The sequence below is a fragment of the Scyliorhinus canicula genome, chromosome 16 (assembly GCF_902713615.1).
Source record: "Scyliorhinus canicula chromosome 16, sScyCan1.1, whole genome shotgun sequence".
NCBI lineage: Eukaryota > Metazoa > Chordata > Chondrichthyes > Carcharhiniformes > Scyliorhinidae > Scyliorhinus > Scyliorhinus canicula.
This window is the reverse complement of record NC_052161.1, coordinates 82,074,795-82,086,151: the sequence shown is the minus strand read 5'-3', so window position 1 is coordinate 82,086,151 and position 11,357 is coordinate 82,074,795. Positions and strand designations below refer to the sequence as shown.

General features: G+C 53.6%; 1 protein-coding gene across 3 annotated transcripts in view; it reads left to right on the top strand.

Annotated features, from left to right (window-relative positions):
• Positions 1 to 7,096: 7,096 nt before the first annotated feature.
• ccar1 (cell division cycle and apoptosis regulator 1) overlaps positions 7,097 to 11,357 on the top strand; it is a 345,705-nt gene continuing 341,444 nt past the window's right edge. Inside the window, exons 1-3 of one of the 3 annotated variants that reach the window (XM_038773488.1) lie at positions 7,097 to 7,213; positions 8,070 to 8,189; positions 8,661 to 8,830. In XM_038773488.1, coding sequence (XP_038629416.1) covers positions 8,120 to 8,189; positions 8,661 to 8,830 — 240 coding nt within the window. In that variant the 5' untranslated portion in view covers positions 7,097 to 7,213; positions 8,070 to 8,119. Of the gene's footprint in view, positions 7,214 to 8,069; positions 8,190 to 8,660; positions 8,831 to 11,357 lie in introns of those variants that run through there. The other 2 variants (XM_038773487.1, XM_038773489.1) reach the window with 2 other exon arrangements.

Sequence of the window (11,357 nt, the reverse complement as noted above, 5' to 3'; positions counted from 1 at the left end):
ATTACATAAACCTGTGTAAATAACGGAGGAGATAATTTAAAGGTCCCATCAACATACCACACTTCAGAATCTAATAGAAACACAGTCCAGCTCTGTCTCCCAAAAATTAAAATTCTATCATCTTCATGACCACTGTCTGCTATTAAAAAGTTCTCACGTTCACCATTGTTCTTCATATAATGTTTGTAATCATCGGGGATCACTAATTCACGAACATGAACAGGATTTGGAGGAACGAGGTTCATTTGATTTCTTCTTCTCCTTACAATTTGCTTCATTGCGTCTGCAGTTAGAAGTACTCCTTGAGCGGCTTGAGAAATATTTTCTGTACAAGAACTTAAAATTGCCGATGGTTGATCTTGACTCTCTCCAGCCCGCTTGCTGCTGAAGCACCATGGGAATGCTCATTTATTTCCTTTATCACTTCATTGTTTTTAGTGTGTATACGGGCTTTGCACTCGTTCTTGTTTTCACATCTCCAAAACGTCATCAAAGTGTCCTTCTTGCTATGCTTGTCGAACACATATAGATATCCATTGTGAGAAAATTTAGGTTTGTCTTTCTTACTTAAAATACTTTCAGCCATTTCTACTACTTTTAAATTTTTACAGTGAAATTCTAAGACTATGTTGTGCTGCAGAACTAGGTGGAATTCTGGTGGAACTAGGTACAGAACTACATTTAAAATGTTGGTTTTAAAAGTGGGTAATTAAGTAGGTAATTAAGATTCGGCGCCAAATCGTTGAATGCCAAAACAATCGGTGCCAAAACAATTCAGCGCCAAAAAAAACGGCGCCAAAAGATCGCCGCCAAAATGGCGGTGCCAAATGGTACCATTCCCCTTTGACGTCCTGAACATCGGCTACCTTAGTTGCTAGACTACAAATCAGGCTCCCAGTCCCCTGCCAAATTAGTTTAAACCCTCCCGAAGAGTACTAGAAAACCTCCCTCCCAGGATATTGGTGCCCCTCTGGTTCAGATGCAACCCGTCCTACTTGTACAGTCCCCACCTTCCCCAGAATGTGCTCGAATTATCCAAATACCAGAAGCCCTCCCTCCTACACCATTCCGGCAGCCACGTGTTCAACTGCACTCTCTCCCTATTCCTAGCCTCGCTATCATAGAACATAGAACATAGAACAGTACAGCACAGGGGCGGGATTCTCTGACCCCACGCAGGGTCGGAGAATCGGCGGGCAGCGGCGTTATTTCCGCTCCCGCAGGGTTTTTAAATCTCCCACCGGCCAAAAACCGGCGTTGTGCAAATCCCGCCGGCAGCCTCTGAAAACAGCTGGCGCCGGCGGGATTTCATTTTTTTTTAGTGTCCACAAATCTCCGGCCCGGATGGGCCGAAGTCCTGCCGACGTGGCCACGGGTCACGTCGGCGAAAATCACAGTTGCTTTAAAACGGCGTCAACCATTGATTTTTTTTTAATAAACAATTTTATTGAGGTAGTTTTTGGCTTTATAAACAGTTACAGACATCATCAGAAAGGAAGCAAAAAAAGGCAAAAATGTGCAAACATCCACGTACTTTCAATACTTCCATCGTACCGTATTGCACAAGCCCGCTCCCCTCCCACCCGTACTACCCGCCATATTTTCCCTCCTACTCTACTCTACCCCCCCTCCCCCCACCCCCCTGCTGACGCTCACTCTCCCGCAAAGAAGTCAATAAATGGTTGCCACCTCCGGGTGAACCCCTGCACAGATCCCCTCAAGGCGAACTTAATTTTTTCCATCCCCAGGAAACTTGACATGTCCGCAAGCCACCACTCAGTCTTCGGGGGCTTTGAGTCCCTCCACGCCAATAATATTCGTCGCCGGGCTATCAGGGAAGCAAAGGCCAGCACATCGGCCGCTTTCTCCCCCTGGACGCCCGGGTCTTCCGAAACCCCAAAAATTGCCACCCCTGGACTCATCACCACCCTTGTTTTTAGCACCTGGGACATGACCCCCGCAAATCCCTCCCAGTACCCCCTCAGCTCGGGGCATGCCCAAAACATGTGCACATGGTTCGCTGGTCCTCCCGCGCACCTAGCGCATTTGTCCTCTATCCCGAAAAATTTGCTCATCCGAGCCACCGTCATATGGGCCCGGTGAACGACCTTAAATTGGATCAGCCCGAGCCTTGCACATGTCGCGGTCGAGTTTACCCTACTCAGGGCCTCTGCCCACAGCCCTTCCTCCATTTCCCCGCCTAGCTCCTCCTCCCATTTAAGTTTCAGTTCCTCTGTCTGGGACCCTTCCTCCCTCATGAGCACCTTATAAATACCCGAGACTCTACCCTCCCCTTCGTCCCTCGGCGTCAACCATTGATGATGGTTGACGCCGTTCAGTGTCGGGGGGTGGGTTGCGGCATCGGGGAGGGGGGGTGGGTTGCGGCATCGGGGGGGGGTTGGGTTGCGGCATCGGGGGGGGTGGGTTGCGGCATCGGGGGGGGTGGGTTGCGGCATCGGGGGGGTGGGTTGCGGCATCGGGGGGGGGTTGCGGCATGGGGGGGGTGGGTTGCGGCATCGGGGGGTGGGTTTCGGCATCGGGGGGTGGGTTGTGGCATCCGGGGGGTGGGTTGCGGCATCGGGGGGGTGGGTTGCGGCATCCGGGGGGGTTGCGGCATCGGGGGGGGGCATCGGGGGGGGGGGGGTGGGGTGCGGCATCGGGGGGGGGGCATGGGGGGGGGTTTGGGGGCAGCGGCGTGCAGAGAGTTGCTTTAAAACGGCGTCAACCATTGCTGATGGTTGACGCTGTTCAGTGTCGGGGGTGGGTTGCGGCATCGCGGGGGGGGTGGGTTGCGGCATCGGGGGGGGGTTGGGTTGCGGCATCGGGGGGGTGGGTTGCGGCATCAGGGGGGGGTGGGTTGCGGCATCGGGGGGGTGGGTTGCGGCATCGGGGGGGGGTGGGTTGCGGCATGGGGGGGTGGGTTGCGGCATCGGGGGGTGGGTTGCGGCATCGGGGGGTGGGTTGCGGCATCCGGGGGGTGGGTTGCGGCATCGGGGGGTGGGTTGCGGCATCCGGGGGGGTTGCGGCATCGGGGGGGGGCATCGGGGGGGGGGGTGGGTTGCGGCATCGGGGGGTGGGTTGCGGCATCGGGGGGGTGGGTTGCGGCATCGGGGGGGGGGCATGGGGGGGGTTTGGGGGCAGCGGCGTGCAGAGAGGGGGGGCTACGGATGCCTTGGGCCAACGCACCGTCGCCCCCCCCTCTGTACGCCGCTGCCCCCTACCCCAACCACCCCCCCTCACCACCCCTACCTCCCTCCAACGCCCCTACCCCCCTCCCCACCACCCCTACCCCCCTCCAACGCCGCCCCCCATCTCTCGCAACGCCGCAACCCCCCCCCTCTCAACGCCGGTACCCACACCCCGTCCCCCTCCCTCTGAAGGCCGGTACCCACACACCCCCCCCCCCTCCTCCTCCTCCCCCCCTTCCTTCCTCCTCCCCCCCTCCTTCCCCCCTTCCTTCCTCCTCCCCCCCTCCTTCCTCCTCTCCCCCCTTCCTTCCTCCTCCCCCCCTCCTTCCTCCTCCCCCCCTCCTTCCTCCTCCCCCCCTCCTTCCTCCTCCCCCCTTCCTTCCTCCTCCCCCCTTCCTTCCTCCCCCCCCCCTTCCTCCGTCCCCCCTCCTTCCTCCGTTAGTGGGGGGGGGGGTGCGGCGTTAGTGGGGGTGGGGGGTGGGGGGGGTGCGGCGTTGGAGGGGGGTAGGGGTGGTGAAGGGGGTAGGGGTGGTGAGGGGAGGGGGTTGGGGGAGAGGCAGCTGCGTGCAGAGGGGGGGCGATGGTGCGTTGGCCCCTGGCATCAGTCGCCCCCCTCCTCTGCACGCCGCTGCCCCTACCCCAACCCCCCCTCCCCATCCCTAACCCCTTCACCACCCCTACCCCCCTCCAACGCCGCACCCCCCACCCCCCACCAACGCCGCACCCCCCCCCCCCCACTAACGGAGGAAGGAAGGGGGGGGGAGGCTGGAAGGGGGGGGAGGAAGGAAGGGGGGGGAGGAAGGAAGGGGGGGGAGGAAGGAAGGGGGGGAGGAAGGAAGGGGGGGGAGGAAGGAAGGGGGGGGAGGAAGGAAGGGGGGGGAGGAAGGAAGGGGGGGGGAGGAAGGAAGGGGGGGGTGGTGTGGGTACCGGCCTTCAGAGGGAGGGGGGAGTGTGGGTACCGGCGTTGGGGGGGGGGGGGGTACCGGCGTTGGGGGGGGTACCGGCGTTGCGAGAGATGGGGGGCGGCGTTGGAGGGGGGGTAGGAGTGGTGGGGAGGGAGGTAGGGGTGGGGAGGGAGGTAGGGGTTGGGAGGGAGGTAGGGGTGGTGAGGGGGGGTTGGGGTAGGGGGCAGCGGCGTACAGAGGGGGGGGGCAACGGTGCGTTGGCCCCGGGCATCCGTCGCCCCCCCTGTCTGCACGCCGCTGCCCGCAACCCCCCCCCCCCCCAAATGCCGGAACCCCCCCCCCCCAAATGCCGGAACCCCCCCCCAAATGCCGGAACCCCCCCCCCCCCAAATGCCGGACCCCCCCCCCCCCCCAAATGCCGGAACCCCCCCCCCCAAATGCCGGGTCTGTCTCTCTCCTCCTCCTCCAAAAAACGCCGGGTCTCACCACTTCCGCAGCTGGTGAAACTGACGCGTATCGCGTCAGTCAGCTGCTGGCCCTTCCGGGAACGGAGATTGCCAGCTTAAAAGAAGGCCCGGACGCCGGAGTCATGCACACCGCTTTTTCCCGCCGGAAATGGGCGTCACGTCGGTCCACGGAGAATTTCGCCCCAGAACAGGCCCTTCGGCCCTCAATGTTGTGCCGAGCCATGATCACCCTACTCAAACCCACGTATCCACCCTATACCCGTAATCCAACAACCCACCCCCCCCCCCCCCCCCCCTTAACCTTACTTTTATTAGGACACTACGGGCAATTTAGCATGGCCAATCCACCTAACCCGCACATCTTTGGACTGTGGGAGGAAACCGGAGCACCCGGAGGAAACCCACGCACACAGGGGGAGGACGTGCAGACTCCACACAGACAGTGACCCAGCCGGGAATCGAACCTGGGACCCTGGAGCTGTGAAGCATTTATGCTAACCACCATGCTACCCTGCTGCCCCGACAACAAACCAGAGATGAAAACTCCGTCTGTGCTGGCTTTCAACTTCCAGCCTAACTCCCTGTACTCGTTTATTACATCCACACCCCTTTTCCTACCTATGTCGTTGGTACCAATGTGCACCACGACTTCTGGCTGCTCCCCCTCAAAGATCCTGAAGACAGGATCCGAGACGTCATGGACCCTGACACTCGGGAGGCAACAAACCATCCGAGTGTCTCGCCCGTGCCCACAGAACTGCCTGTCAGTACCTCTAACTATTGACTCCCCTATAACTAGTGCTCTCTAATCTTCCCCCCTCCCCTTCTGAGCCCCAGAGCCGGACCTCGTGCCAGAGACCCGGTCACTGCAGCTGCTGGGTAATGTCCCCCCAACAGTATCCAAAGCGGTATACTTATTGTTGAGAGGACCAACCACAGAGGATCCCTGCACTGACTGCTTCCTCCTCTTCCCACCTCTAACTGTTGCTCAGCTACCTTTGTTCTCAGGTGTAACTATGTCCCTGTAGCTTCTATCCATCACCCCTCAGCTTCCTGAATGATCCTCAGTTCATCCAGCTCCAGCTGCAGCTCCCTAACATGGTCTGTGAGGAGCTGGAGATGGCTGCAATTCCCGCAGGTGAAGTCAGCAAGGACACCGGTGGTCTCCCTTACCTCGAACATTCTGCAGGAGGAACATTCCACTGCCCAGCTGCCATCACCTCTACTTAGTCTCCCAGTAAAAAAAAAGAAAAAAAAAAGTAAATAGCTTACCTGCTCACAGCACTGAGTCTTTTTTTTAGTAAGAAGTCTTACAACACCAGGTTAAAGTCCAACATGTTTATTTCAAACACTAGCTTTCAAAGCACTGCTCCTTCCTCAGGTGAAGGAGCAGTGCTCAGAAAGCTTGTGTTTGGAACAAACACCTTGGACTGGTGTTGTAAGACTTTTTACTGTGCTCCCCCAGTCCAACGCCGGCATCACCACATTTTTTTTTATGTTAGAGGATGAGGGAGGGTGGGAGACACTACACGTGTAGTGTCTCGGGTTTCCCCACCGTTCAAATTTATTAGGTAATTCAACCTTCCCAGGCCTCCCCACGGCCGACTTCCGGTTTCCTGCTACGAACAAGTAAGTTAAAAACCAAAAACTCAGCTTACCTTCCAGCTCCCCCCTCCAAACATTGCTCCCCTCTCTGCCCGCTCCGCTGGAAGAATTAAGATTTACACCGGGGTTTGAGGGCTTACACTGAGATTTGCTGGTTTATGCTGGGTTTTCACTTCGGTTTTGTGGCTTACTCTGGGGTTTGGGTGTTTACACTGGAGTTTGGTGGTTTATACTGGGGTTTGAAAAGTTTACACTGGGGTTTGAAGATTTACACTGGGATTTGAGGGTGTACGTGGGGTTTGGAGGGTTGCACTGAGGTTTGAGTGTTTACACAGGGGTTTCGGGGTTTACACTAGGGTTTGAAGGTTTTCAATTGGATTTGAAGGTTTACTCTGGGGTTTGATGGTTTACTCTGGAGTTTTGAGTGTTTACACCGGTGGTTGGGTGTTTGTACTGGTCTTTGGGGATTTACACTGGGGTTTGAGTGTTCACACTGGGGTTTGGGAGGGTTTATACTGGGGTTCGGGGGTTCTCATTGGGGTTTGAGGGTTTACACTGGGGTTTGAGGGGTTTATACTGGGGTTGTCATTGGGGTTTGGGTGTTGTCATTGGGGTTTGAGGGTTTACACTGGGGTTTGGGTGTTGTCATTGGGGTTTGAGGGTTTACACTGGGGTTTGAGTGTTGTCATTGGGGTTTGAGGGTTTACACTGGGGTTTGGGGGGCTTATACTGGGGTTTGGGGGTTGTCATTGGGGTTTGGGGGGTTTATACTGGGGTTGTCATTGGGGTTTGGGGGGCTTATACTGGGGTTTGGGGGTTTATACTGGGGTTGTCATTGGGGTTTGAGGGTTTACACTGGGGTTCGAGGGTTACTCTCTGAATAATGTCTCCACTTTCCGCCTCCAATTAGATAGGCTGAGGAAGCGAGATTTGGTGAGGAATCAGCATTGAGGTTGGCAGGTTGCGTGATGACATAACCTTCGATGCAGGGCCCGGCGTAATGACGCATTGCAGGCGTCTTGACGCACCTGTGGCCATTCCGCTCGAGGTGAGGGTTGTTTTGTGTTGCTCGGCCTCTCCTCTCCTCATGGCCGCCTCCACGACCGCTCTGTTCGTTCGGCAGCATTAGCTGCCGCGAGGCGTCGGCATTCCGTGTCCTTGCGGCTGCACTCGCTACCTACACCGCATCGCAACTTCTGGGACCGAACCCAAGAGAGCAGGCCGCAGTGGCCTGGGTGTGCACCCGGGCTGCGGGATGGCCTCATATGTCAACCTGGAGCCGGCCGCGGGCCCTGTCCTGGGCCGGGAGCCGGCCGCGGGCCCTGTCCTGGGCCGGGAGCCGGCCGCGGGCCCTGTCCTGGGCCGGGAGCCGGCCGCGGGCCCTGTCCTGGGCCGGGAGCCGGCCGCGGGCCCTGTCCTGGGCCGGGAGCCGGCCGCGGGCCCTGTCCTGGGCCGGGAGCCGGCCGCGGGCCCTGTCCTGGGCCGGGAGCCGGCCGCGGGCCCTGTCCTGGGCCGGGAGCCGGCCGCGGGCCCTGTCCTGGGCCGGGAACCTTTCCCCGAACCTGGACATCTCCCGTTCCACACGATTATTATGTACTTTATGCCGAAGCCAAATTCTTTTTCCCGATTTAAGTTAGGGGTAATTGATTTTTTTTCAATCCTGACGCATAATTCTTGAAATTTGGAAAATGTTTGTGTTGATTTACATATCCTCTCATTGACTTGGATGGATAGCTAAATCGGGGTTTGGGGCTGTTAATTTTTTTCTCCTTGTCCCGCTTTTCTTCTGACATTGATAAATATACACCTTGGCGCCAGCAGTTTCAGTAGCGTTGACTTCTGGCTTATTTATTTAATACAAATATATGTAAAAATAATCCTTGTCTTGTGTTTTTAACTCCCAGGATAACTGAACTTCATAAAAGACGAAGGGTGAGATTCTTAATTTGTGAGCATGGCTCAATTTGGAGGACAGAAGAATCCCCCATGGACCACCCAGTTTTCTGCTGCAGTTACACAGCCAGGTTAGTATTTGTCGATCCTGCTATTATTATGTGTACATGTTTCCATGAAGCTGGGTAGTATGTATTTCAGTCTCAAAAGTGTACAACTGTTACCTGAACACCTGGTCGCCTTCAGAACTTGTAGAACAACCCATATGTCCAGATCTGAAATCTGTACTAACAATGGTGGGAAATAGAAGTAGAAAATGCTGGAACTACTCTGTTTGGCAGCACCTAACAGAGTAAAATGTTAACTGTTTCTCTAACCACAAGAGCTGTATGACCATTTCAGTATTTCCAGTATATTTGCTTCTAAATCAGATTTCCCGCTTTTGTGGTATTTTGCTTTGGAAGGTTGTGTCAATGGTTTCCCTTACTCAGCAGATCATTCCCATTTTAAAATTCTGATTATGGTTTGGTCTTGGTAATATTGTAACACTATCAAACCATTATGCGAGACTCTACCATTAAGTTTTGAATTTATTTCTTCAGGTGCCCTTGGTGTTCAGCCATCGTTGCTCGGGGCGTCTCCGACCATGTACACCCAACAGACAGCTCTGGCTGCAGCAGGCATCACCACTCAAACAGCTACAGGCTATCAGCTCACCCAGTCGGCAGCTTTACAACAACAGGCAGCAGTTGCAGCTGTTGCACTGCAGCAGGTAGGATTGTTGAGTGCCTTTGTGTTGCCGACCCAGTTGATCAGTGCTGTGTTTGCGATATGACCTAGAATTCCTGCAGTGCGGAAGGAACCCATTTAGTCCATCGAGTCTGCACCGATCCTCCGAAAGAGCATGTCACCTAGGTCCACTCTCATGCCCCATCCCTGTATCCTCACGCATTGATCACGGCCAATCCACCTAGCATAGAAAAACATAGAAAAATAGAGCACAGAACAGGCCCTTTGGCCCACGATATTGTGCCGAACTTTTGTCCTAGATTAAGAACAAATTAATCTACACCCCATCATTCTACCATAATCCATGTACCTATCCAATAGCCGCTTGAAGGTCCCTAATGTTTCTGACTCGACTACTTCCACAGGCAGTACAGTACATTCCATGCCCCCACTACTCTCTGGATAAAGAACCTACCTCTGACATCCCCCTATATCTTCCACCATTCACCTTAAATTTATGTCTCCTTATAATGGTTTGTTCCACCCGGGGAAAAAGTTTCTGACTGTCTATCTATTCCCCTGATCATCTTATAAACCTCTATCAAATTGCCCCTCATCCTTCTCCGGTCTAATGAGAAAAGGCCTAGCACTCAACCTTTCCTCGTAAGACCTACCCTCCATTCCAGGCAACATCCTGGTAAATCTCCTTTGCACCTTCTCCAAAGCTTCCACATCCTTCCTAAAATGAGGCGACCAGAACTGCGCACAGTACTCCAAATGTGGCCGTAACAAGGTTTTGTACAATTGCATCATCACTTCACGGCTCTTAAATTCAATTCCTCTGCGAATGAACGATAGCCTTTCAAAGATCTATGAACATAGACCCCAAGATCTCTCTGCTCCTCCACATTGCCAAGAATCCTACCATTAACCCTGTATTCCGCATTCATATCTGTCCTTCCAAAATGGACAACCTCACACTTTTCAGGGTTAAACTCCATCTGCCACTTCTCAGCCCAGCTCTGCATCCTATCTATATCTCTTTGAAGCCGACAACAGCCGCCCTCACTATCCACAACTCCACCAATCTTCGTATCGTCTGCAAATTTACTGACCCACCCTTCAACTCCCTCATCCAAGTCATTAATGAAAATCACAAACAGAGGACCCAGAACTGATCCCTGCGGTACGCCACTGGTAACTGGGCATCAGGCTGAATATTTGCCATCCACCACCACACTGACTTCTATCGGTTGGCCAAACTTTCCACTATCCCATGCCTCCTTACGTTCTGCATAAGCCTACTGTGGGGAACCGTTTCAGATGCCTTACTAAAATCCATGTCCACTACATCCACTGCTTTACCTTCATCCACGTGCTTGGCCACCTCCTCAAAGAATTCAGTAAGACTTGAGGCAAGACCTACCCCTCACAAATCCGTGCTGACTATCCCTAATCAAGCAGTGTCTTTCCAGATGCTCAGAGATCCTATCCCTCAGTTCCCTTTCCATGACTTTGCCTACCACCGAAGTAAGACTAACTAGCCTGTAATTCCCAGGATTATCCCTATTCCCTTTTTTGAACAGGGGCACGCCATTCGCCACTCTCCAATCCCCTGGGAACACCCCTGTTGATAGTGAGGATGAAAAGATCATTGCCAACGGCTCTGCAATTTCATCTCTTGGTTCCCATAGAAAAATGCCCAACACATCCTCCTTCCTAACAAGTATCTTCTCGAGCTTACCAGTCTGTTTCACACTGTCCTCTCCAACAATATGGCCTCCCTGATTCGTAAATACTGAAGAAAAGTACTCGTTCAAAACCTCTCCTATCTCTTCCGAACAAAGAAAAGTACCAAGGGATACAAAGTTGGCTGAGTGACACTAAATAGAGACTAGTGGTGGCAGTTGCTGTTTGGAATAAAGAACTTATTGAATCATCTAGAACCAGGAACCTCCAACAAACATTTCTGCCCCTCTTCTATCTATGGTTCCACATCGTAGTCCCAAGTACCTGTGAATGCGTCTCTAATTCACTTGTCTCTCAGTCCGGAAGAAACAGTCTCGAACACGTCCGTACTTCAGAATATTTTTTATTGCGATCGGGGCAGCTCTCTCGGTATACCGGAGAACCACCTCGGAGAGTGCCAAAGTATTGCTCAAAACATCCTTTTTTTATATTTTTTTTAAGGGGCTGTCCCTTACATTCACTTGAGCTTGCCCCCATTACAAAGCATAACTTGTTTTTGCCATAGATCCAATACATGATTAACTTGTTATTGCCATAGTTTTGATACATGATTTTACAGACTTTGAGGTTATCTATTGGCACATGAGTATATAGTAGCCTTAGCATAAACAGCAGGCGTTTAGCCATAGTTGCAAGTGGCTCCCACGTTTCATATTCCGTCATCCAGCCATCTTCCTTGTTTCTCAAGGCTATTCGGCTTACAGTCATGAGTCGGCTCACAAATTCAATAACAACTCCCCTATTTGTAATTTTCCACTAACGTGTCCCATTAATTCTGGCTTGTTCTAGCTATTAACCCATGCTTCACATTCTCATACCGA